Source organism: Solea solea, chromosome 5 (genome assembly GCF_958295425.1).
Source record: "Solea solea chromosome 5, fSolSol10.1, whole genome shotgun sequence".
In the NCBI taxonomy this organism is placed as follows: domain Eukaryota; kingdom Metazoa; phylum Chordata; class Actinopteri; order Pleuronectiformes; family Soleidae; genus Solea; species Solea solea.
Window position 1 is genome coordinate 22,546,334 of NC_081138.1, and position 26,386 is coordinate 22,572,719.

At 42.5% G+C, this 26,386-nt stretch overlaps 1 protein-coding gene across 2 annotated transcripts in view; it reads right to left on the reverse strand.

Moving 5' to 3' along the window:
- The window catches only part of galnt2 (UDP-N-acetyl-alpha-D-galactosamine:polypeptide N-acetylgalactosaminyltransferase 2), a 44,874-nt gene that overhangs the window by 14,536 nt on the left and 3,952 nt on the right, over positions 1-26,386 (reverse strand). For both annotated transcript variants that reach the window (XM_058629445.1, XM_058629446.1), the window contains exons 2-7: positions 8,800-8,884; positions 4,875-5,028; positions 1,723-1,821; positions 1,243-1,310; positions 1,076-1,141; positions 863-984 (exon numbers count right to left, since the gene is read on the reverse strand). In XM_058629445.1, coding sequence (XP_058485428.1) covers positions 863-984; positions 1,076-1,141; positions 1,243-1,310; positions 1,723-1,821; positions 4,875-5,028; positions 8,800-8,884 — 594 coding nt within the window. The remainder of the gene's footprint in view (positions 1-862; positions 985-1,075; positions 1,142-1,242; positions 1,311-1,722; positions 1,822-4,874; positions 5,029-8,799; positions 8,885-26,386) is intronic.

The window sequence follows — 26,386 nt, forward strand, 5'->3', positions numbered from 1 at the left end:
AGTCTTGTTTGAGTTTAGTCAGTTCGCTGCGGTTGTCTTCGATAGCTTACATGATTTTATTTATAAACGACCAGGGATGCTGTTTTGTAACTGACCCAAAATGATGTGACAGAAGGAAGGGAAACCTAATCTTCAAAAGGTAAAAGAAAATGCCTTCACATGTACAGGCGGAGGCTACAGCAACACCGTGCTTGTAAAGTGAGACGTCTGCAAACAGGATTTGGACTGTGGCAGAAAAAAAACTAAGAAGCTCCCACTATAAGTTTTTGCTTTAGCTAAAAACTCCCAGTCGATGAGCAGTTTGACGGTACTGTACATGCCAGTGTACAGTATACTTGCTAACGCTCCCTCAGTCAGGTCTGATAGTATTGCATGACCGAGCCTGTCATAATAACGTCGCCACCAACAGCAACAAAAGAAAATCACAAGAAGTTCCACGCTGCATTTTCAGTTTAAAATAGAACCGAACCCTTGTAATGGGGATCACTCAGGATGGATGCTAACACCAGGTCTGACTGGGACCCTAGGGAACAACCCACCATGGATCTATCTATTTGCATTGTTCAAGGGAATTTTCTGGGGCATTTAGTAGCTGCTGTTGTTGCCATAGTGATGGAACAAATCCAGGCCAAACAACACGACACGGCATCCATTAAATCGGTTATAGGAATAACAGTGCCACTCTTGATACCGAGTGAATAAACCAAACTAAAACTGTATTGATTAAAACAAAGTGGCTTCACTTAGTGAACAGCTGCTAGTGTTTACAAGTTACTGTTAATGTCAATCGGTGACTATGATATACATTATACTAACTTTTTTGTTTATTTGTGCATGTGTGTGTGTGTGTGTGTGTGTGTACCTCAGCCACCCTCTCCAGCAGCGGCTCTAGCCAGTGGTCATTACATTCACAGTGAGAGTCCAAAAAGGTGAGTACTGGCGCCGTAGCGGCGTCTGCACCACGCACCCTCGAACGCATCAGTCCTGAAGGAGAGATCAGTGACAGATACTTTACTCAACAATCCTAAGGTTTCCCCCCACGTGCTTTGAAATGCTCTGCTTTTCTCGCGGTTACCTTCTCTGCGGTCGTTCCGCAACACACGCACTTTCTCAATCTTCCCCAGCAACGCTCCGTCCTCGGCTGAAATACACGCACAACATTACATTTGCAACTACACACACAGATATTCCTGAGTGTGTGAGTGTGTGTGTGTGTGTGATGCGCTTGGCTGCATTACTCACAATTATCGCTGTAGTCATCAACCAGGATGATCTCTTTGACTAAGTGAACAGGACTTTTCTTTAAAACACTAAAAAGAAAAACAGAGGGAAAAAAATCAGGAGATTCAGCGGGCAAATGAAAAGAAAAGTAGAACCACTGTCCTGTGGTTGTTTGCCTCTACGGACCAATAGAGGCAAACAACCACAGGACAATTTGCAGACTTGTCTAACAAGTGCTTTCTTTTATTATTTAAAAGGAATTTATTATAAAAGAGGCCAAAAATAAGTTTGTGAGGTCACAGTGACCCGAAGCTAATCCATTCATCTGTGATTCGATTTGAACATTTGTGCCAAATTTGAAAGAATGTTTTCAAGATCAAACTTTGCTTTGCCACGCCACAATAACCTTGATCTTGCCCTTACTATTCAAGGCGTGTGTGTGTGTGTGTGTGTGTGTGTGGGGGCATGGATTTCACACACACACACATGCCATTGACCTACCTGACCACAGTCCGCAGCAGAGCAGAGCGAGCTTCATTGTGGAAGGTGATGACCACACTGGAGGCTGGTAGATCCGACTTCCATTGCTTATGTCTGCAACTGTAATAACAAGAAGCCGCATAAATCAGGATCTTTTACTGCGCTAATGGCTCAAGCTCTCCGAGTTGGGTCAATAAATGAATGAGGCCAGACCACTGCCTTAAGTTTACACACAGACTTGGACATGGTGCAGTGTCTTTGTGTCTCCAGCTGATTTACAGGTAAACGCACTAGTCACTGTTATGTACACCTATAGCAAGCCAGCTCTAGAGAATGAGCAGCGACGAAAACAACAAGGCTGCATGAGCTTACCGTGGCCTTGTTTTGAATGATTTCGATCAGTGAAGTTGCACAGAACATGCAGGGGTCTTAATTCATTGTGTAAAAAAAATAAAAAAAATAGGAACCCATGACAAAACGTTTGCCTTGCTCATGTTTTTTGGTCCCGCCCCTCAACTCAGATTTTCTGGAAGGAAGTGGCAAGAATAATAATTTGAAAGGTTCTTTGTTTCAGTATCAGTGTATGTCAGTATTTCACAACCCTTTACCTTGGAAACATGCCGGATGGAGTGGGTAAAACCGATATGTGTCTTTTAAGGGTCTTGCTGGCAGCAAGTAAAAACTGTCTCCAGAGAAGCAGCCCCACTGTACTAAATACCTTTGTTAATATTGTAAAAGACAGTTAATGCCTACTGTATGTATTGTGCAGTTGGTATTTTGTCATCACTCCTGGACCTCGAATATGTTTGCTCACTGTTTGGTATTTGCTTTTTATTTTGTTTGGTTGTGTCACTTCTCGTGCAGCGACTCAGTCAGCCGACAGCCAACCACAACTTCCATCTAGTCTCAAACATTTGCATGGTCAAACATCTGCAAGACAAAGCTCACAGTTCGAGGCGACTGTTGGCTTGGTGTGTTCTCAGCGCTTCACAGTGAATTGAATACATAATAATTGTCCTTTTGTGTGCTCCCCTCACCGAGGAAATAAAAAAAAAACAAACCCCAACAACATCTGTTTTCTCTGTTCAGTGAGTTCTGGAGCATCACGGTTTAATGCTCAACGTGATCTCTCACATGAAACCAGTCGCTGTACCGCAGAAATCAAACACACTCAGACCAGCGTTTACGCTGCGACTCACAAATCAAACTCAGCCACTTTCCATGACGTTCGTAGTTTGGTTTGATGAAATTTCACAGCACAAAATCGTGTTGTGCGAGCGACAGAGTCAAAAAGACAAAAGCACCCGGGTCTTACATACATCAGAAATCCTGTAGAAACCACGCAGGTTGAAATGGTCAACATGTAAGAATCATGAAAAAAATCCTATATCGTTGATTCTCAACTACATTTTGAGGGAAACATGTGAAGCGGTTTAGGAAAGGGCACCAGTTTCTGTCCTTGTCACACATCAAAAAGAAAAACATGAAGATTGAATTTTATTGTGCTTTCTTTCTACTTAATCTTTCTCTTCATTCTCACGGTTTGGAAATTTGTCTTGAAGGAAGGACATGAACAGACTGAGTCAGATAATGGTCCTGTCCACCGATCAGAGCCAAGAGTCTTGAAAAGTATTGAAAATAAGCAAGGTGCCACTATGTCTCCCCGCTATCTTCATGTCAGCGCTCTTAAACATGTGCACTCTCCCACTTTTGTGCCTACCTTTGTGTTTAGAGCTACTTTTTATAACAATGTCCAGGAAGACGTGAAGAAACTGTGCAATTTTCAGCTGCTCTGACAGTGGTAGTGTTAAGTGTTTCTAATAATTCTCAATATCAAGTCACCTGAAACTGAATGTTTACAATCTCAATATCCACAATGCCTGGTGTTTAGTCGTTGACCTCATTGTCAAAATCTTTGCTTGCTTGTTGTTTTTTTTGCTTAATTCAAGAACAAAAAAAAATCAAGCTAACAAAAACACAACGTCATGATTTATTTTTAAACCCTCATCCATTCGACAGGCAGCACAATCAGCAGTAGCTTTGTGAACCCTGAGCTGTGTTTGCTCTGCCGCTACTTCCTGATTTCGTCCTGATAAATCACATTACGGGGAGTTTCCTCGAGATCCTATCTGGTCTGGTGCCCATTAGTGAGAATGGACGGATAGCAAAGGACAACATGTACACACAAAACCCATGTAAACACAAAACCCACACTTTTACACGTGTGACAAGCGTTGCGGTTAGGGATGTAACGATTACCGGTATGACGATAAACCGCGGTAAAATTCCCGACGGTTATCATACCGTTTCAAATTTTAATTATCGTTAAAACCGTGATTGATTACCGCAACTGATTACCGAAAAACTCACAGTGATACTGCTCATTTCCTGGAGAAGCAGCAGCACCTGAACGGCACTCGCTCAAGCGGGCGCGCATGCGCAGTTTGCACTGTCTGTCCAGCGACAACACGGCTGAAGCCACCTGCGCTCCAGAGATTACCCCCCATAAAATCAGAAATCTGGGCATATTTTGTATTTTTAAAGGATTTTGAGAGTAAAATAATTGAAGACAATCAATCCTTGTGCAGAAAATGCAAATAAAAAAACTCCGCGAACTTCGCGGCGCGAAGCCACTTCCAATATGATGAGCCATCTCCGTGACCACCACACACAACTTTTCAGCGGGTAAGTCAACAAAAACGGGATTTCGGAATAGTGGGAAACGTCATGGTTTGTCTCGCGAAAGCGAGTAGTGTGCAGACGACAGGTACCGTAGCAGACCAAAATGTGTTTGTTTCTGTGTTTTTTTATTTTATTTTTATGCTGTGTACGACCGCTGCTACTTAATTATTATCCGACACAGAGTGAGGACCTGTGTGTGTGTGTGTGTGTGTCAGTCAGTCAGATGATAATTATTATTAATAATAATAATAATAATAATAATAATAATAATAATAATCATATAATATAAAATATCTTTTTTTAAATAAAACTTGGTTAAAAGATTTCAGTGTGTGTGTGTTCAGTACTTTTGGAACATTTTGAACACATCTAACAATACCGTGATAATATTGATAACCGTGATAATTTTGGTCACGATAACCGTGATATGAAATTTTCATATCGTTACATCTCTAGTTGCGGTTAACAAGCATGTAAAAAGAGTCACGCACTGGTCATGTCTTGTGTCCGGCACGGCTCTGTCCATTCGGAGTTTGTCGCTCTCCACCTGGTTGAACTTGTTCCTGGCGTATGGGTCCTGACCGGGCCGGACCACCGTGGCTCCAACGTATAGATCCTCGTCAAAATCCTGCCAGCGCACCTTACCTGAACACACAGACACAAACACATGAGGTCCACATACAGTACGTGCACAGAGGCAGAAGAACGATACACTCTTCTAGTTTTATTTTGCTTGTGGACAGAAATGGTGGAGACTGGAAAGACTTTTAAAACAGAATTAAAAGTCTGGGGTGTATATGCACAATGGAAAAGCAGACGGGGGGGCATGAGATAAACAAATCCACACATTCTGTACCATGCGGATGACACTGAACGTTGACAAAAATATTTGTGTCATTATTAATCAATAATTCCATATTTACATTTCATCATAATGTAAACCAAGAGATCTGAGAGAGAACTAGACTTCTGCGCCTCCTCTTGTATCTGCATTCATTGTGAAAATCTGCAGCAGAAAATTCAGGAGACAAGACAACGTAAGCGAAAACCAGAAAACATGACAGAGCATTTATTGTGTGCTCGCTAATTTATTGCAGCCCCCAAATATGAAATGTTTGGAAAGACAGAGAGGCCGAACATGTCGCGTCTGTCTGACCAGATTACCAAGATCACTGCTCACTTAAGACACTGTTGTCATGTTTGATTTCACAGTTTGTCATTGGCCACCGAGACTAGGGCACAAAAGAATAAAAGTAATACAACTAATTAGCTGGGGTGCAGCTGCTATGATAATGGCTAAGCATATGGTGGTGTGAGATTACACTATCAATACAGATGAGTGAGACAGAGCCTGACCGGTGTGTGTGTGTGTGTGTGTGTGTGTGTGTGTGTGTGTGTGTGTGTGTGTGTGTGTGTGTGTGTGTGTGTGGCATGCTAATGAGCTGAGGCATGTGATGATCCGGCTGCAGTGACGCGACAGTGCCTCGGAGATGTTGCTGCATGAGTCACCAGTGTTTGATGTCCTTGTTGATATCTGTGTTTAATCACAGTGACTAATTAACGGAGCAGAATTAATGTTTTCAGCGTCTCGCTCGACGTGTCATTCCTTCACTGTCGCTCCCATTGTCTTTGTGCAAAGACTGGTTCACACAACACAATGTTCAGCCAACCTGTAAAGCTGGGGACACACGACACAACTGGTGCACGCTAACCGACTGGGGGGGGGGGGGGGTGGGGGGCTGTAAGACGACTGAAAGACTGGGGGTCACAGAATACACAATTGCTCAAACCAAATCAAGCCAACTGACAGCATCAAACTCTCACGAGAGCGACCATGTCTACGTCGCCGATATTGTTATGATATTCTGACGCCATTTCCTGTGTCCCATCTGCTCTTTTTCATTGGCTCTTGGCAACATGTGTTTACAGTTGTGTCGGTAATCAGTACACACTACCCCAGAGTCGGCTCAAAAAATTCAAAACATGTTTGATTGACTGCGACTGAAGTCGGCTTGAGTCTCGACCCCACACACACTTAACAGATTTCTGTGCCAACGAGCCGTGCCGACTGTCCCCAACTAGTGCTGACTGGTGCCGACTCTGCCCAACTGTGAATTGTATCTTGTAGTGTGTTTCCAGGTTCAGCAGCAGTTTCTGTCACGGCCAACTTCATATTTAAATGTGGCGGTAAAGTTGCCTAAGCTCTGGTGAAGTGGTAATTGAGCAAGCCAGAGAATGTGTGTTAGATTACATTTTATTTATTTAAGATTTATTTCATTGTTGGTTGGTTGTCAGAGGCCTGACCTTATCAAAAGTGGACAGATAGCCGCAGCAGTGGAATCACATACTGGCAATTTTAGATATATACAGTACATTTGTACATATTCTTTATGTGACAATGAAATAAAGCCTCTTTGAATCGTTTTTGTAAGGGACTCTGACAAATGGAAAAAAAAGAGCACAGAAACATGGACACTTGGTCCATAAAATATCAGAAAATGTCGATCAGTGTTTTTCAAACCTGGAAATTATGATGTTCCCAAATGTCTTGTTTTGTCGACAAACCAAAAATGATTCTGTTTCAATGATGCCTTTGTTATTTGGAGCAAAACTGCTCCAATCGAGTAATTGTTTCAGCCCAAAATGAATGTATTCAATTTAAGTTGACACACACACACTGACTGGACCTTTAAAGTCTAACTTCGACACCCAGACTTGACGTCCTGATTCCACTACATCAGATAACAGAGTGTGTGTGTTCAGTTTTCTCGGGTTTGTGAGGAAGGAGCAGCGGCTGCCATGAGTCGAGCTGAGGACGAGAGATGAATGAAAAGTCTCAGCTCAGCAGCTGCTCACTTCGCTGCATCTCCTCCGCTCTGCTCTGCTGGACCCTGAAAAATGTGTTTCTCAAAATCAGGGCCGAGACACATAGTTGGGATTGTGGGAAGATGAAAATGGTTCCCTGAATTATTCTGGTTACATTAGTGGCCACAAAATTTGAAATCGCACTGAATTATCTTCTCGGAGCTTTGTCTGTGCTTATCATTTGTGGTAAAGTTGAAGTAGGCGGAGGATGTTCGTGCTCTCGCGCTAATTAACTCAAACTGTGTTACCACATTTCATAAAGAAAAAAGGTTTTAGGTTGTGGGAACACGATGTAAAAAACATTCTGAATATACGGCTTTACAGCAGTGGTGTGTTTGTGCTGCCTTTCCATTTGAGACAAACTCTTTGAGGAGTTTGCATGTTCTTCCTGTGTGTGCGTGGGATTTCTCCAGGTTCTCCGGTTTCCTCCCACATGTCCAAAAACATGCAGAGGTTAATTGGACAATCTAAATTGACCGTTGGTGCGAATGTGAGAGTGAATGGTTGTTTGTCTCTGCGTATTGACCCTGTGATGGACTGGTGGACTGTGCGGGGTGTTCCCCGCCTTTCGCCCTACGTTTGCTGGGATCGGTGCCAGCACTCCCACTGCCCTCGTGTGGAGGATAAAGCCGTCTCTGGACTATGGAGGAAAAATATTTAAATAAAAGGTCAACTTGAATTTCAAAGTTGACCTCCTAAAGTCTATACAAACATTTGCTGAAAGAAAATCTTTCCAGGCAGTTTTAAGATATCACGTGTTCACAAGAAGAAGAAGAACTCCATCGTCTACACAGGGCCGCGGGAAGTGGGGTGCTGACAGGGGGTGGAACATAAAGCATGTAAATAGTTTGGTTGTTTTTATTTATCAGAAATCGAATAATTGGGTTTTTTAAAATGTGAATGATAATTTGCTTGTCCGATAATAATAATTAAAAACGTGCTTTAATTATGTTGAATTATTATATCCACAATCTAACGCAATGACATCAGCCCGCCGAGGCCAAAGTGTAAGGGTCAACGCCGGTCAAAAAGTATGCAGTGAAAATAATGGCACAGAGAAGAATTCTGGATTTCTTTATTTCTAAAACCCCAAAAGCAAGCCCAACAGGAAACATTAGCTGCTGACACTATATTATAACGTTGATAAATGGAGTATTGTTGATCACTTCTGTGTTTCTTATGGCAATTGATAATGGTGTCACAGCTCTTGACGTCCATTAAAGGAAGGAAAATGTGTTGGCGCATGCAAATACTTTTAGAGTTTTTTATGCCGTGCACTATACAGCACCCCTTGGCAAAATTAGGTTCCCGCATGCATGCCTCCACATGGGGGTCGTGGAGAGCTGGAGCCAATCGTGGCTGACACAGGGAGAAAGGCTTCCTGCCTTTATTTCCCTGGACAGGTCTCCAGTCCATTCAGAGACAAACAACCATTCACTCTCACACTCACACCCACGGACAGTTTAGAGCGTCCAAGTAACCTCTGCATGTTTTTGGACTGGCTTAGGTACAGTGGTGTTGTGGGGCATGACGGGTAGTGATGTTTCCTACCTGGCGGCAGAGTCTCCAGACCCTGAGCTTTATCATCAGAGCGAGCTCTGATCCTACTCGACACGTCACTGGAGGCCCAGTCATCCTGACAGAGACAAGACAAACAGGGAGAGACACACGTTAGTATCAGCAACACAAACATTAAAGATGACAAGATACATTCACAATTATTGCTACATTTCAGAACAATGACTGACATCTCTAAAATTTGACATGAGTGCAATTCATTGGGCTCAAAAGAACATCCATTGATCTCTTATATTGTCTCCTGTCCATTCACCTTCAACATCCATTCATTCGTTCTACGGGTTCCTCCAGAAGCACAGTCAAACCACCACTATTTACAGCCATTCCCCCCCTGTGATCTTCTCTCTTTTACTATTAAAACCCACCGGATCGATACTGTGGGAGGCCTGGCAATTAGTCCCCCTGCCTCCCTGTCTGGACCTCTGCCCTTGACTTCAGAAACCTATTGTTCCACTCTTTCATTGACTCTGCGGCTCCTTCTCACCTTTAGCTTCTCCAAAATAGTCTATTGATCTGTTTTCTTGTTACACAAACTGTATTCAGCGGCTCATCTCTGTACCAGAGGGATGCGCAGAAGAATCTCAGGGCAAGTCTCACTGTTTTCTTCCACACCAACACCGTCATGAGCAGTTAGGGCTGGAACGGATCAGCTGTGCTTTAAAAGCAAAATAGCTTTAGAGCGATGTTGGCTTCCACTTGTTATCACTGTGGAAATCCATTGGCCTTGCTTTTGGATATTTTTTTCAATTACCGCAAAGGACAGCGAAGAGTGAAAGTTGGAAGAGAGAGTGGGAGGACAACCAAGCCCAAGTCACTGCAAATGTGCCCTTTGCCCTACAGGGAGTCAGCTCTACCAACAGTCTTTTCTTTTCTTTTTTTTATTCAAACCAACACGCTGTTGAGAAAGAAACAAAATGGTGAGGTGGAAAACAAAAGTGAAAAAGAAAGTATTAACCGTCATCTTATGACAAATCCCCCAAGCTACAACCAATCATAAAACATCACAGTTAACTGATGTTGTCATATTTCACTCACTGAGAAAAATACATGGCAACATTATTTAGCATCACTTTGGATAACAAATAATCATTTAAATAATGACATAAAGCTTCCTGTGCAACACACGTTTTAGAATGGACCACTTCACATAAGATTCATACAACAAATTGAGTTCCGATCCTAAAAAGAATTCATTGCAGACAAAGAGAGAGAGAGAGAGAGAGAAGGATTGTTGTGAACAATTTCCAAACCCTGCAGAGAGCAACAAAGGCCTCACACCTTCTTCTCAAATAACAGAATGGACTTTAAGACCCAACAGATAAGACAACAGCATAAACACAGACCATGTCACGACCAGTCGCCCCATGGAAACCAAAGCCAGGTCCTAATGAGGCACAGACACAGACACACAGACAGACAGTCTCATTATCAGTGAGGTGTTTTTCAGTCTGCGTAGCCGACCAAAGTGGTGGTGGTCCCCAGAGCACAGTTACGGTTTGAAAATTGCACAAACGTGTGACATCATCATTTGCATGAGTCAGTGACTTGGACTCCCTGTTGAGACACCGTCCTCTGCCACTCCTCCCACAAGTTGTTGCCGTTTATTGCATAATTAGGGAGAGGTCAGGCTCATTGTCCTTCAGAAGGAAGAACAAAAACTGAAAATAATTGAAAAAAAACAAAACGCCATAACTTGAAGGTAATTCATGCACAGATAAGGAGGGGGGTTGTTGGCATTAGTGGTCACTGTGTTGACTCAATGTGTCCAAAATGGTCAGTAAAGCAAAAATAACTAAAGAATAACTTTTGTGATAAAATATTTATTTTTCTGTGTGTGTGTAGGAGTGAGAGGAAACCAGTTACTTGCGGTTGTAAACCTCTGTGTGACAAAAAAAAAACGACAAAAATGTGTGGAACAGCAAAACTGAAACTGGCCACTTTTGTGCTACCATGGCAGCAAATGTGTTAGAATCTCTAAACTGCACACAGAGCTTTTTAATGCCTCCCTAGTCACCTACAGGTCTTATGTCATATGGTGATGTATGATCCACCAATGGCTTCAGTTCATCTTTGAGTCCAAATGATCGTTTATGCCAAGAACTTCCCTCAAGGTGTTCCTGGGACACACACGTTTTTGAAGATAACTGTGACCTCGACTTTGGAAATCCAAGGAAATCCAGCCAGTTCATTCTCGAGTCCAAGCAAATGTTTGCACCAAATTTAAATGAAATTCCCCTCAAAGTGTTAGTGCACGATGCCACATTGCCTCTAGCTGTCACCGAGCTCAGAGGCTTTGACTGAAAAATTCATGGCAGCAGTATGAAAACAGAGTCTGACCACAGGAAAACATTCAACAACTACTGAGTGCAATAAATAAATCAACGCAGACAGTTTCTCAGTACCGTCACAGACTGAGGCTGTTTTTCTGCCAATATTGGACTCTGAATAAGACATGACATCGCACACATACACACAATTCCTCCTGTTGATGCATGTGTAAAGATGCTTCAGACACACGGAGGAGCAGCAGCTCAGGACGCTGCGGTGTCATTTTAGAAAAGGAGAGAGAGAGAGACAACAAAAACTGTTCATAAATTTCTCAAGACTTCAACCAAGAAGTTCCTTCAACCTGACTGAGTTCACGCAGCACTGAGCAAACTGTGACAAGTCTCACCAGGGCAAGAGGGAGAGAGACAGAGAGTGAGCGGCACACTCAAAAGGGTGTAAGACGCCTCAGTGGGGAAATTGTGTGCGTCTGCCTCCATCTGCAAACCACACACGCATAAACTAATTATCGTCTCTGGATGCATTCGTATTTTAATGCCAGCTAAAGCCGGTGACGTCTAAATCTGCCTAAATTAGGTTTTACTCTTAATCGGTCGTCCACATGTAATCTCGTAATAGAACGTCTCTGTACAGTACGCAGCATCTGCTGTACCTGCTGTTCTGGAAAGAAGATTCCGTGTATGACGTACTGACACACCGTCAGGAAAAAACACCAGCAACGGGGAGGAGAACACTGTTGTCCAAAAGTGTCCATTTGGACGCTGTACTGATTGTGATTACATGCATAATAAGGGCCCCACTATATTTTCCACACTCTGTGTCTGCCAGAGTCGCTGCACACTTCTGCTTGCGAGGACACAGCCAAGGTTCCAGCCACACCAAAATGAGAGTCCGCACTTCTTTAGTATTCCACACACGCACACTCCATCGACCATCTTTACGAGTTAGCTGCCAGCAACTGGGTTAGCAGTTGCCTACTGCAGCGTCCCGATGAGGATGACTGGGAAACCTTCACAGACATAATACTTTCCGTTCCTAGAACAGTCATTTCTCGCCAAGAGTTTTCTCCCATTGTATTCTGTCATGGCTGCCGTTTGGAAACACATTTCTCAACGTCTCCACACAGCACAAGCAAAGCAACACGTCCGCACTGAAGTTTGACGATGTGTGACTCAACGTCCCATTCAAAGTGAATAAGCAGCATCTGAGTTTACGCCTCCACCACGTATGGGTGAGTGCAGTGAAAGGCCATGATCAGCCCGGGATACTCATCTGTGTCCATGCCTGTCAGTGATGGTTCAACAGAGAGAATAAACAGAGCTCAGGTTCATGGTGTCTGTTACATGGATGAAGACTGACGCACGCGCGCACACACACACACACACACAGACAGGACATTGTGAGTTTCTGTCCAGGATTGCAGAAGAAAATAAAAGACATGAATTAAATAGACAATAATACAAAAAGACAGCAGCTGATTGTTGACAGGAGGAGAGATCTGTTATCATGCAGTACTTTCATACAACTACCAGTGTTAAAAATCAGCTTTTAGTCAGACTAAGATAATAATTCGATTTTCTGTCATGTCATGTGAACACATTAGTCCGACTAAAATCGAGCTAGGCTTAGTCAGACTAACATACCTGGATAATGTGATTCCTAATCCGATTACTCCTGCATGCATACGCTTAGTCAGATTGGAGACAACTTGGCGTTCTGTGCATGCACTAAAATTTCCTTCCCGGTCTTTAGCCCGGAAGTAGACGGAGACGACTCTCGGCAGCTGCGTCTTTCTGCTCCATCTAATTTGGATCGTGATTAACAGCAGGTATGAAACGTACAGACCCATAGTGCAATCCAATTTGTTCTTCTGTGACGTAAAGGTCAACAGAAAACTGAGTCAATATACTCACTAGTTTATAGAGAGATACAGCGCCACCTACGGAGGTGGAGTCAGACTATAAATCGATTTTCTCCTCAGCATGTATACTCAGACTCCGCAAGATGTCCCATCTGTCCGGTCCTAGTCACACTATAGCCTTAGCTCGATTAAACTGTGCATGCAAACATGCTGAATGTTACCTGAATCTTTTATGAGCTGAAGGAGTAGCACTGAATTTATCAGACTGAAACACAAATGTTAAAATGCACTTTTTGACAGAAGCAGTGGATATTACTAAGCATTATGAAGGCTGCTTGTTCCCCACTGTTAGATAATGGGAGACTCAATTATCCGAAAAAAGGGGGAAAGGCACTGCTGGAGATGTCAGAGAGAGGGAATGCACAACAAGACAGGGAAAGAGAGAGAAGGAGAAGGGAGAAAGCAGGGAGGGGAACGGCGTTAGTGCTGAATCATTTGAGTGTGTCAGCAGCAGAAGCAGAAAGTAGGTCAGGGTGGTGGTGGGCTGCAAAGGTTGGGCGACTGAAAAACCCCACTTCACTTGTATTACTCTTTCATCAACCCCTTGCTTTCTTTCCCTGCTCTCCCCCTTTCCTCCCCGTCTTCTCTGATGTCGTCGTCGTCCCCCTCCTCCCTCCTCCTCCTCCTCTCCACTAACAGTAAAACACCGTCCCTGCTCGACCACAGCGGTGGTCTGTGATTATCAAGCACAACCAAAAAAAAACACACCCGTAGGTTTCGTGATGTGTGGATTCCAGAAAGTCATGCCAACAAGATGTATCTGCTGAAACCCGCGACAAGAGCGAGACCTAAAATCACAAAATTCAACCGAAAAGTGTTCCTTAGCAAATTACAGTCAGTTAGTGCTCGGGATTTGGTATTACTTTGTAGCCATAAGCGACTAATGAAGGACAAGTAATAGTCAAATCAAAAAGGCAGAGACTGAGATACCTATAGTAATGTATAAGCAATAAATAAATCAAACCAAAAAAACTGATCCTACAGCTCCCCATGATGCCACACTTTCTATATTATGAAAGTTGTCTTCAGATGTCTAAAAAAACCAACAACAAACATCTACATTATAAAGCCCAACAGTGTAATTCCACAAATGACAATCTCATCAATTTCCTCAACAATTACCAGCCGTGATATTGTGACTATCCAAAGTTGACTCACCCCAAGATAGAGATTAAACGATAAGCCTCGTGCAAAAACGTTCTCGTTCTAAAGCAGGGGTGTCAAACATATGGCCCGGGGGCCAGAACCGGCCCGCCAGAGGGTCCAATGCGGCCCACAGGATGAATTTGTTAAAATTTCACACTACGATTACAATCTAAACGTAATGTCAAATACAATATTTTTCTCTTCCAGATACCTGTGACTAAATGTTTGTGCCTTTTAGATCCAGTGTGATGTGTAAATAGTACATTTAGGCACGATATTGTTGAAATTGCACTTATATTTCTCAAGAAATTTCATGTTTTGTAAAAATATCTTCATTAAATGTAAAACAAAGGAGAAAAAAGCAAGGAGTTCTTGTTGTTCATAGGTTATTATGCTATTATTTTACTATTTTTACTGGTCCGGCCCACTTGAGATCAAATTGTGCTGTATGTGGCCCCTGAACAAAAATTAGTTTGACACTCCTGTTCTAAAGTATCTTATATTTTTGTTATGGTGGATTCATATGGATACATATGATGCATCCCTATGACACAACCGGAGTCATTTTCACAAAACTCTGAGCGGTACCTGCTTTCTGTTTTCACTGGTTCACTGACACTGTCCGCATTGACTAACCTCAATCTATGTTAAGTGTACTCTTTGAGGGATGACTATTTTCCACGGAAAGGAGCAGCAGAGCACAGCTGGCATGCAGCCCTTCCGTTGTAAACATGGTCGGATTGTGACACCAGCTTTAAACATGTTCATCAGGCTGGAGTTGCAGCAGGGGAGCAGATGTGAGAGCTTTAATGGCGGCTAATTACACACACACACACACACACAGACTTATTCTCCAACTTTTCTGGCACAAAATAATGTTGCTGTTGTAGTAATCGGCCATTTACACACAAACTGCCTTCAGAGCATGTAGCTCTGCCAAATACCTACATCTAATTGTGAGAGCTACAGCTTGAGTCACCTGACAGTGATGCATTTCTGGCCATTATGATTGTGTTCATCATAGAGAAATTTGAACTGAACTCTACGAAACAATAAATCATGTCACAGTGACAGTGTGTCACGTCTAATAAAGGCAGAGAAATAAAAAACAGTCACCATCGGCTACAAATTGAGTTTTTCTTCAAACAGCCTATGGTTTGCCGCATGTGTTTACTTTGAGTGTCGAGTTCCACAGCAGTGAAGTAAGTGGGTTTGATTTCATTTGTAGCATGCCGCTCTGTGTGAGAACTGTACGTAATAAAGTGTGAGAGCGCGGCTATCTGCCAACAAGAGAGACAGAAACAACCGGTCAGAGAACACATTCTCTGGTGCCACTTCTTATCTCAATCCTGCCATTACAACATGGCAGGAGTCATTTCAGTCCGCTACATTCATGCACTTTAATCAGCGGGCTGACATGAGCCATGCATGCACACAGGCATCTCTGCTGGCTGTTTTTGGCTAAAGGTCCTGCTGCAGAAGTTACACACCGGTGGTGGTAATTTGTTCACAGGCAGGGTGTTTTCAGTTTGACACAGTACTGTATGTATTCTTTTTGCGTTTCCCATTAAGAAAAGTACCTAAATAACCAGTGCCTACCATTCCATTTTTGGGCGCCCTGCTCTTGGGGTACCAGAGTAAAATGGTATGATATGGTCGGGGGTGGAGTCAGAGCCGCTGGATGTTCTCCGTTGTCTTCTGTTGTGTTGGGTTTGATGTCGTCGCACCAGTACGACGGGCACAGCCCACACCCCGCCTACCAAGTGAAGCCCCATAATCTACGTAAAAGACGGAGACGGGCAGAGCCTTTCATCTGTGACTTGTGTGCCAAGCAGGGCAAAACCACTGGAAATCGTGGGGGCGGTATAGAGTCAATCAGTCAGGAAAACAACAGTAAAACATGCTGCCAGAGCTCACTGGTTTATCCCTGCAGCCAGAAAACAGAGAGCGACTTCCAGGCATTCGGCTTCACTCACTGGCGCGCTGTGGTTTTAATTAGATAGCTAGCGGCTATCTGGCGAAGCAAGTTGTCAAAAGTCGAGGCGGACCTACGGAAATATTGAACATGCCGCTCGTCATCAATCACTCTCATCGGCAACACCAACGAGTAATATTCCCCTTTAATATGACGACTTCACATTCAGTGTTCTATCGTTCCTCTGTCACGAAAGAGAGGAAAACAAAACACACACTGTGGGTTTTTTTTTACCAACTTCCGCCACAGTGAGCTGTACCTGGATCTGTACTGAGTCTCCATCATGACTTCAGGTGCCAGATCATGGTGACACGCAGCACAGACTGAGGAAAATAAAGTAACCATTTCAAACTAACCCATGCTTAGGTGTTGTGAGGTTTTAGCTATTCTTAGCCCATCTGATGGGGTCTGACACAATCACATCTGCTCCACCCCCACCGAGTTGAAAGCACAGATAAATCAAACCTACCTTTTAAGGCAGAAATGCAGAGAGCCACAGAAAAAGGCATGCAGCCCTGCTGGCACAGGAGCTCATGATATTGGGTTACACACTTTCTGCCTTTGGTTTCTAAAACTGTGGGTAAAGCCCCGAAAGTGGGTCACATGCCTCTTTCTGGGGGATCTGTACATGACAGAAATATGTAATTGGCTCCCTGAGTAACCAGCCACATTTTTGGCCTACATACTACTAAAGAAAAAGCCAAATTTAAAAAAACAAATAGGGTGAGGAAAATATGTAAAGAAGAGACAAGAGTGCTCAAGACAGCAGAGGAGAGAGGACATGGAAGGATAAGGGGGTGGAAGGGAAAGTACATTACCATATGGCCTGTTGGAGAGTTTAACATAAATATGGTCTGAGTCAGCAACAAGCAGGGTTTAAGCACACGCACGCACGCACTCTGTACTCTCTACTTAAGTGAATTAGTTGTCACTATGCATTTGTCGCCTCAGTCACTGGTGTGTGTTTATCAACAAAACCATATTGTGCATAATTCCTGCTTAGTTATCGTCTCTTTTAAATGGAAACACGGAGGTCGTCATCTGTTGTTCCTGAAGGTTGAAACTGAGCTGGGAAAGAAAGCTTTTAGGTTTTTTTAGCAACTGATACTTTGGATAATTTACAGTGTGATCTTAGACTTTGAAACCTTGACATTAAACCCTGAATGATTTTCAGCTCTGGTGAAGGCTTTAGAGTCCAGATTGTCTGTGTGCCAAGTGTTTTATAGGAGCAAAGTTGAATGGTGTCAATGTATGTGTTCCGACGTATGGTGCTGTTCCATTATACAGTTCTAGCACTGCTCGTCTCCACTCTACTCTACACAGTTTTCTTTTTGCTTTTCCATTAGGGATAGTATGGGGTACCTGGTACACTCTTTGGTAGCTGCTCTGGCACGGTTCCAGGCGAGCTGAGAAATGTGACATCGACAGACAGAGTGTCGTCACTGGGAGAGTCATGAGCGTTGCGTCAGACACAGGAATCCAACCAAACAATGCCGAACTGTAGATCAGTTAAAAAGACTTAAAAATCGTAAAAACGTGCATTAAGTACACAGTACACTAAAATAACTGTTTGTGCTATGATGACCCACAGTAGAGTCGAGCTAGTAGTACAATGGAAAAGTGTAATTGTATTGTTACATGGCTCCTGCTATTCTTAGCCTTTATTTGAGCAAGTTAAATAAATGATAAAAACACAGACACATGCACATAAAACAGTGTTGAAAAGCATTAGCTCTAAACACTGCATTTTCCTGACAGCTTTAAAAAATAAGATTTAAATGTTTAAAAGTCAATAATTCTCATGATAGATGCCAACACTTGCTAAACAGAAGAACATTTTACAAATCGGAGGTCAAATATTCGCCCACTGTGACAGAGAAGTGTCAATTATATAAACCAAACTGAAAACGCAATGCAGTTTTCAACTTTTGTTGCCTCTGTCTTGTGTCAAATGAACAAAAACTACCGAAGCAGCCTCGGAGAAAATGGAGACCAGCGATGAAAAGGAGGGCAGCGTGATGCAAACAGTGTCCTTGTGACTCATTTATGTTTAGTGCTCCGACACTGACTGCATAAAAGGTTAGTGTTACACAACGTATAATGAACCAGTTAACGGGACATGATGACGTCGCAGCTCATGTTAGAGCAGAGACAGACCAGCACACATTTCTTACATTTTATTACATTTTACCGTACAACCAGAGAGAGAACATGAACGCCTCAGTGGGACGAAAATAGGTTTCAGTGTTTGCCTCTAAACTCGGTTGGCAGGGCTGGTATTCCTGGGTTCCTAAATGATGGCTACAGCTGCTTATTTAGAGAAACAAAGTATTTCCTACCATAAATCATTGTACACGAATTCATACAATTATAACTGGCACAGGCTGCACAAAGTCCTGAGGCAGCACAATTGCTCTGGCATTGATTAAGCACGGTTACACGGCGCTCTGCTCATTAACATTATGGACCAAATTAAAATGGTTTGTATAAAAAAAGAGCTATTTTAATTTTGTGTTATATTTTTATGAGAGACCAAATTGTGCGTCTAGTTTCACCAAGGTTTCTGTGTTTGCCATTCAGCAGCAGACTGTCTTTTGTACGTGATGTGTCACAATTTCAACCACTTGAACGGACTCCAACTCAGTCAAGGGCTTTTTGCTTCGCTTTTATAGCTTTTTAACCATCCAGGTGTGACAGTTTAACTTTGAACGGATGAGTAGGAGAGAAATATTAGGGTTTGCCATATGCGTTAATAAGTTGGAACAAAAATACATCATTCCTAAATCTGCTGACTTGTCCCCGAGAGGAAAGGTGTGACAATTTGTTTCCAGTGACATGTCTGAATTTAGACACCCCCAGTGTGCCATTCAAACCGCTCGACAAACATTGACTTCACCATATATTAGAAAAAGGCAAAAGAGTCAAGTCAGCAGTTTTGTTTCCTGAAATCTGTTTCAACATAGAGTAAAAAAAAAAAAACACACACAATTTTACAAGCTTCTTGACGATTATTGGTCTATAACACTTAACTTAACGATGGATTTTGGACCTTTTTAACACAAGTCACAAGGAGCATGAGTGGTGGGTCACACTGTAGTCATGTATGTAGAGATGTAAGGTCTTAAAGTCTCTTTGCAACAGTTTTACTGCTACTATTCTTTTAAAGTTAAAATATCAGGTTTAAAATCATTTGATTTCACAGGTTTGTAAGAAAAAAAGAGAGAGCGAGAATGTTGCCCATTTCATTCCCACTTCACACCTGAATCTGTCTGTGTGTGCACAGACACACAAACCTCACAGCTACAAGAGGCAGTGTGTGAAGAAGCGAAAATTGACGTCACATATTAGCTCAGCTCGCTCGGAACCAGGTACCAGGTACTATCCCTAATGGAAAAGCAAGAAAGGCCGAGACGAGTCGCGCTAGAACGGCATCGTGAAAGAATGCCATTAAAAGCACATACTGTATTAAACCAAAATAATCCGCTGAAGAAACACAGTGCATGTCAAACAGTGGATTACTTGCTGAAACAAACAGCAGTTCATTATTGATCGGTCACGTTGTGATGCAGGGTGAAAAGTTAACCCCTCTCACTGGACCAGTGTTAGAAAGAAAATCTACCCACCACTTTGGCACATGGCCAGATGTTATTCGGACGGGTATTTACACATATATTTTTATTCTTTTTTATTTTTTTCCATTTTAAAAATCACTTAAGCAGCCAAGTGTCATCAACGGAGGCCATTTGGTACATGCTGCTGCTGCTGCTGAAACTATTTGGCAGGAAATAATCTGGCTCTGATCTATGACCTATAAATGTTATAAATACACAGAATCAGAGACATTATAGAGAAGACGTGCACAACCTATATCAGCTTGAAAAGAAAAGTCTGCAATGGAAAAAACAAATTCCACCAGTCGTGTTGTTGCAGTTGAGGAGGAAGAGGGACTGCTAACAAAGAGGAGACATGATCACATAAACCTATTTGTTCGGTGCAGTGGTAGGAGGAGCCAAAGCTGATAAACAAAATTGGGACCAGACTTGAAGGCATCAGCGTCTGGATTGAGCCAAATTAGAGGCTGGTGTTGTAAAACCATGCCTGTGCATGTGTAATATGGCCCTTTTCCACGACACAGTCCCGGCTCGGCACATATTTCTTTTGGTTTTCCGTTAGCGATGGTACCTGGTACTTTTTTTTTTAGTACCTGCACTTGCGAGGTTCCGAGCGAGCTGAGCGGATGCTATACGTGACGTCAGTGTCGTCACTGTAAGAGTCATGAGCGCGACAAGTGACAAACAAATCTTTTTAATTGACCGAGTCTAATGATTCAGTGCAGCGAAAACAACTGCTTTGCAAGTCACTAGTTTGTGTGCGTCGCAAGTACAACGAAGTCACAGCAGTTTCATGCAGCCGTGCTATGATGACTCCGCCTACATTGTGGAGGTACTATAGTAATGGAAAGTAATAGAGTCGAGCCGTGCCACGCTGTGCCGGGACTGTGCAGTGGAAAAGCACCAATAGAAGGACAGTTTGAGGGAAAAAGGTGCTGAAAATCAGGCCACCGTTACTAAATAGATCAAAATAAAATTCTAGTAGTACAGTAGCCCTTGCATCGCTGCTGCCTTTGTTATGTATTGTTACCTTCTAAATTAGTCGTATTCATTTTGGCAATGACAACACTGATAAAAGCCATTTGTCCTCTGAAGATAAAAGGAACCCAGACAAGTTCATCAATAATATCACGCCTCTTTGAATGTGGTAGCCTGACAACGGGAACACGGATTACTGCTGACCTGACTGTGACAATCTGAGCGTGTCAACTTCAATGCCAGCGCACAGCTACAACTGTTTGTCTCGGTGTCAGATTGAATAAAACAGTCTGCTTTGTCTCTTGATGTCTGAATGAGAAATAAACAAGATCTTTTGAAAACGCTCTCGTCTCAGCTCTGAACTAAAGAAAGCTTTATTCGTCTCATTTTTTCCCCCCGAACGCCAAACAAGAAGAAAAATCATCACAAAGAGAAAACAATCCAGTTCACAGCCGTAACACAAACACAACGTGTTGCTGTGTTTAGCCACAAGGAAACTCTGATGACCAACAGGGGAAGATATGAAAGCGTGGTTGTATGAGGTACTGACACAGTGTCAGCGTTGACTTAGCGTCACTGAGGACCAGTCTGAGAAACAAGTGTCTCATCTGATGAAATCTACACCAGCTGAAGTCGACAGTATCTTATGATATCTTACCACAGTTACTTGTGTGGTAGTAACAGTGTTTTGCTGAACTATTTATTAGTGAGCCTGCAGTTAAACTACCTGCCTTTTTTTTTGTAAAGCCAACCTAAATGGTGTGTTTTCTTTCTTGGCAAACATCTCTTGGCAGACTATTTCCCAGTATCGCCACAGCTGTCTCTCTGTGTACCATGGCCGCTCAGTCATTGGGATTCAGGGCTGGTGCTGAAGATCAGGACTAACTCTGTCTGACTGAGAGAAGTCAAAGCTGCCAGGCCCGGCACAGACCACCAATCTCCTGTCCTCCCTCCAACAACTCTGTTTTATCACCATTTTTCTGATTTGTTTTTTGACCAAACAACTAATCAATTAATCAAGAAGATAATCCAGTTGAATCCATAATGAGATTTACAAGACGGTGTGTGTGTGTGTGTGTGTAGTAATAGGTTTGGCAAGGCTCAAACAAGAAACACTAACTATCAGTGATCAGTCACTATGTGACAAAGGGAAAGGTTGACAGTTGGAATATTTACCGTTTCTAAACTACGATTGGGCAACCACTGTTTGGGAAATGGTTTAGATAGACAGGTAAGCCACTTTTGTCACTCATTATTTAGTTAAGTTTGTTTGATTAATAACAGGATTCTGGAAAATCAACTTGAAGGATCTTCACCAACATGGGTAGAGGGATGTGATATGGGTCAAGGATGAATGAGTAGTCCTGAAAAGAGAGCAAATCCAGGAGTTGGCTTAGTAGTAAAGCTCTACTCTACTCTGGTTTGTTTCAATGACACAAAACTGACCTAAAGTTATAATGACCTCAAGGTAGAAAATATTCTTAGTAGTCATAATGTAATTAAGACAAGCCAAAATGATAAAAATCTAAATATCTTTACCGTAGACAATCAAATGTAGCTAATGAATGAATGAAATACTCACAGAGCATTATCTCTGGGATCTAAAAGAGACAGTGAGGTTATTCACCTGATTACACCATAGTAAATACAAACCAACTGTGACACCATTTCTTTAGTATTTACTCTCTGAATTATTAAAGTACCTGGCCATTGCTTAAGAAAAAAAACAATATAAAAACTGTACATCTGTTATGGATTGAGTACCAGGAGATCTGCAGTTTAATTTGAGCCCTTTATTGATTCAGTGTTTGCTCTGTGAAACTGCTTTGAGTTTGTTGGCCAATATTATAATGTATTCGAGCAGCATAAATACAGTATATTGACCTGCTGAGGCCACTGGCGGTTTCTACGCCACAGGTCTTTTTTATGTAGATTACAAAAACTGCAGTTTCACAACAGCTGGAATCAAACAGTGTTATGAGCACACATGCTATTTTATGTGCGCATAAGCACGCACATACCGTCAGACTGTGCTTAAATTATGCAGATTCCTTCGCAGGTGTTGGCATCGACCTTGTACTGCATACGACGAGAAAAAAAAAAAATACCCACGATGAATCGATAAAGTCAAAGTTTGAGACGTGCACAGACAGGCTGGGGCTGAGCACCGACGGCAACAGATAACAGAAACTGTAACGCTCGCTTGGGAGTTCTGGACCCGGCAGTGTAACAAACTGTCTAAATCCCCTACAGACGATTCACATCTGCTGCTCTCTTCAGCTTGCTGTGAGAAAAAGTCACTTTTTTCTGAGTCATCTACCACCGACCGGGAAGTCCTCCAAAAACCTATGGCTAATAACAACACACTGACAAATACTTGCAGTCCAAGAGCGTGATCTACCATTGGGAGAAAGCCGAGCTTCACATCACAGTGTGTCCTGTGTGCATGAGTGGACCTGAAATTATTGTGTTTTCCATGTGCCATGTCAATTTCAAAAATACAGATATTATTCAATTACTGTATACACCGAGCTACAATTTCATATGAAACAGACAGTACGGATATATTGTGATACATTGGTGAATTATATGCTAGGCGATTTATTGCGACCTTTTTCCCCAAAATAGTCCATTAAAAGTAGAGAGTAAAAGTAATGGTATATGCATTAGAGGTAGACTGCTTCATCAGCTGGGCAGATTAATGTGTCCATTTACAGCTTTGCTCGCACAGCTGATAACCTTCTTAATCTCCTGTGCTGGTTGGTTCATTGCCACCATCCTCTCTCTGCTATTTAGCTCCTCTCATGCCACTGATTAAAAGGAAAAGTAGACTCAACAGCAGGACGCCGGCCTCTGAAGAACAGGGAGGTGGAAAAAAAGCCTCTGAGGTTTGTCCAACAGGGAAGACTTTAATGAGGCAGCAGGCTCATGTTTGCAACTGTATCCTCCCGTGTAAAACAATGCACTTACAGATCCGTGGGTTTGTACCGCGTCCAGCTTCTGGGTGTCTCCCAAAGTTTCCTGTCATTCTAGAAAGTCGCTGTGCGAGGGAGACGAGACGAGAGGCAACTTCACTTTCACTCCATTAGCCGTCCATCCATTAAGTGAACTGCTCATTCTTTAATGGTCACTGAGCTGCTGTAGCTCATCCCAGCTGACACAGACCAGCCACACTCACTTTGACAATTACATGCAATTAACGGCCGCCCATCAACCTAAACTGCCAGTCGGTGCCAAGTGTCATCCCACGTATGAGCTGCCATTTTGAAGCCCCGAGTTTTGCAGTTTGTCAAAAGCCACTGTGGGGTTTTTTGAAAACAGATGAGGTCACATTTGGATCGGAGGGAGGAGCTGGGGAAGAAGTGAGGGGACGGGTCATACAAAGACTGTGAGGACCAGCAGCAGGTCACAGTGCCTGACATCTGCTGTCAATCACACCATAGCCTACGAGCACACCCTTCTTTATGGTCTGTTTGACATCAGACCATATCAGCATTACTGCACCAGACTGAAATTAGAGACTGACATGACTGAAATGTTATAAACCAAGTGAGAAGTAGGCTCATCTTCCCCTCGCCTTACAGAAGCCATATTTAGACATGAATTCCTAAAACTGTCAGGGAAGTCCCGACATTTTCCAGATTTTATCGCTCACATAATATATTATATTGAACCCAGTGGCAGATTGTCTGAGTCAGACACATTCACAGCAGCATGTCCAGAACATTTAGACGGGAGCTTTTCTTTCTTTGTTGCCACATACAGTAGGTCTCACACTTTTCTTCACACAAAAAGTGTGAGTGCTTTGATCCTAAGAGCCACTGTGTGTATGTGTGTGTGTGACAGAGAGAGAGAACTCATTTGTGTGACAGAAACATGGTCTTTTAAGAATTAAGATTACTCTGAAGTGGGAATTAAGATTAGCTGCCATGAAGCCGCACGATTCCTGATTCATCCTCAATAATCGTCAACAGAAAAGCTACAAAGAGTGTCTTTGGGAAGTGGAGCGCCGCAATTAACCACTATCCGGCAGCATTTTAATTCAGGGGCCGTCTCTTTCTTGGGTTCGCATTTGAAGGCTGATTGCACGAAGGCGCCTCGAACGCAGCCAACAAACGTGTCCTTCTATCAAAGAGCAATGAAGGATCTTTGCCAGCCCAACATATCCCAGGATTGATTGCATGCCCGGAGAAGAAAGTGTTGAGAGAGGGATAACGGCGTCCAACACACTTTTAATTTAAAGTGCTTGGCTTCAGCTCAGTCAAATCGCTTATAGGACGCATGTTTAAAGAATGCAAACTGCAGTGAAACTTGTTTTTTTTTCTTGAGAAATTATTTACATTTTACATTACACGCCGTAGGTGACTGTTACACATCCAGCTGCGGCTCTGTTGCTAGGCGACAGCAGTAAGGTGGCCTCAAAGAAGTCTACACAGCTTACTATAGCAGGTGGCCTTCATCGTCTACATATACCTCCTGAATTGAGACGCAGCTTCTGTGAGGAGGCACGGGATGACTGTTGAACATTTTGCACCTATTTTTAAGATTCTTACAACTAATCAAAAAAATCAATAACTGTCTCATCGACAATGAAAACAGTTGTAAGGTCGTAGCTTAAATGTGTTGTAATGGCACCTGCTAAGTTATGGACATGCCACTTTCTTTGCCACGCTTACAACCAGGCAAGTCGCCATTATCTCAAGTCAAAAACAATGAATGAAACCTTTAAAATCACACTTTGAAAATGACTCACAGTCTGTCTGGAAAACTACCAGCATTGTTACAAAATTAGACTCACATAGGTCCTTTCAAAATGTCGCACAAACAGTAACAATCGCATTAATTAAGGGTTCCACTCCAGCGTTAAAAGAAGCAAGGCTGTGCTTTTGTGAAAGTGTAGGTCACACTAAATACTTGACACTTTAAATAAAACACGCGTTATTTTAAAACTGCATACATTTTTGCATACGTGCCATATTCTCTGGATGCGTTCCGAAAAACAAAGTGATAGAGAAATAATTATAGCATCGCTAAAACGACAAATCTAATGCACTTTAATGGCCTTCTGCTGTTATTGTTATTGCTGCATTGTGTTGTTTTGAGTTACGTGGCTGGCACTGGCCTGCCAAGGGAGTGAAGATGGAAATTAGCTTTGGCTATAATCTTACATGCTGTATATTTATCAAAATCTAATATACAGCTAATATATAATGCTGGTTTTTCACGAATCATAACTTAATCAAACAACCGCAACCGTCTTTTTAATTTGTACAAATCAAATCATAACGACTGACGATAGAGTTGCCACGTGCAAGTAATTAACCAAGACAGCTTTTTTTTTTTTCAAAAAAATCCCCTGATTCCAGTTTCTCAAATACAAAGGGAACATTGTGTTCTCGAGGCTCAACGAGAGAGAAGGTGCACAAGTTGAGTTCTCTTCCAGATCACTTGATTTACATTACGCTGAAAGGTTACAATTCAACAATAACGACAAAAAACCCAGTGTGTTTCATGGCTGTGAGAAACTAAGAAAGTACGTTCTATCGAAGTGGACGAAGGTGCGATAGAAAACCAAAACACGTTTACGCGAGCAGCACCACCTTCGTTTAAACACATTACATTTTCACTCTGTGCAAAGACACA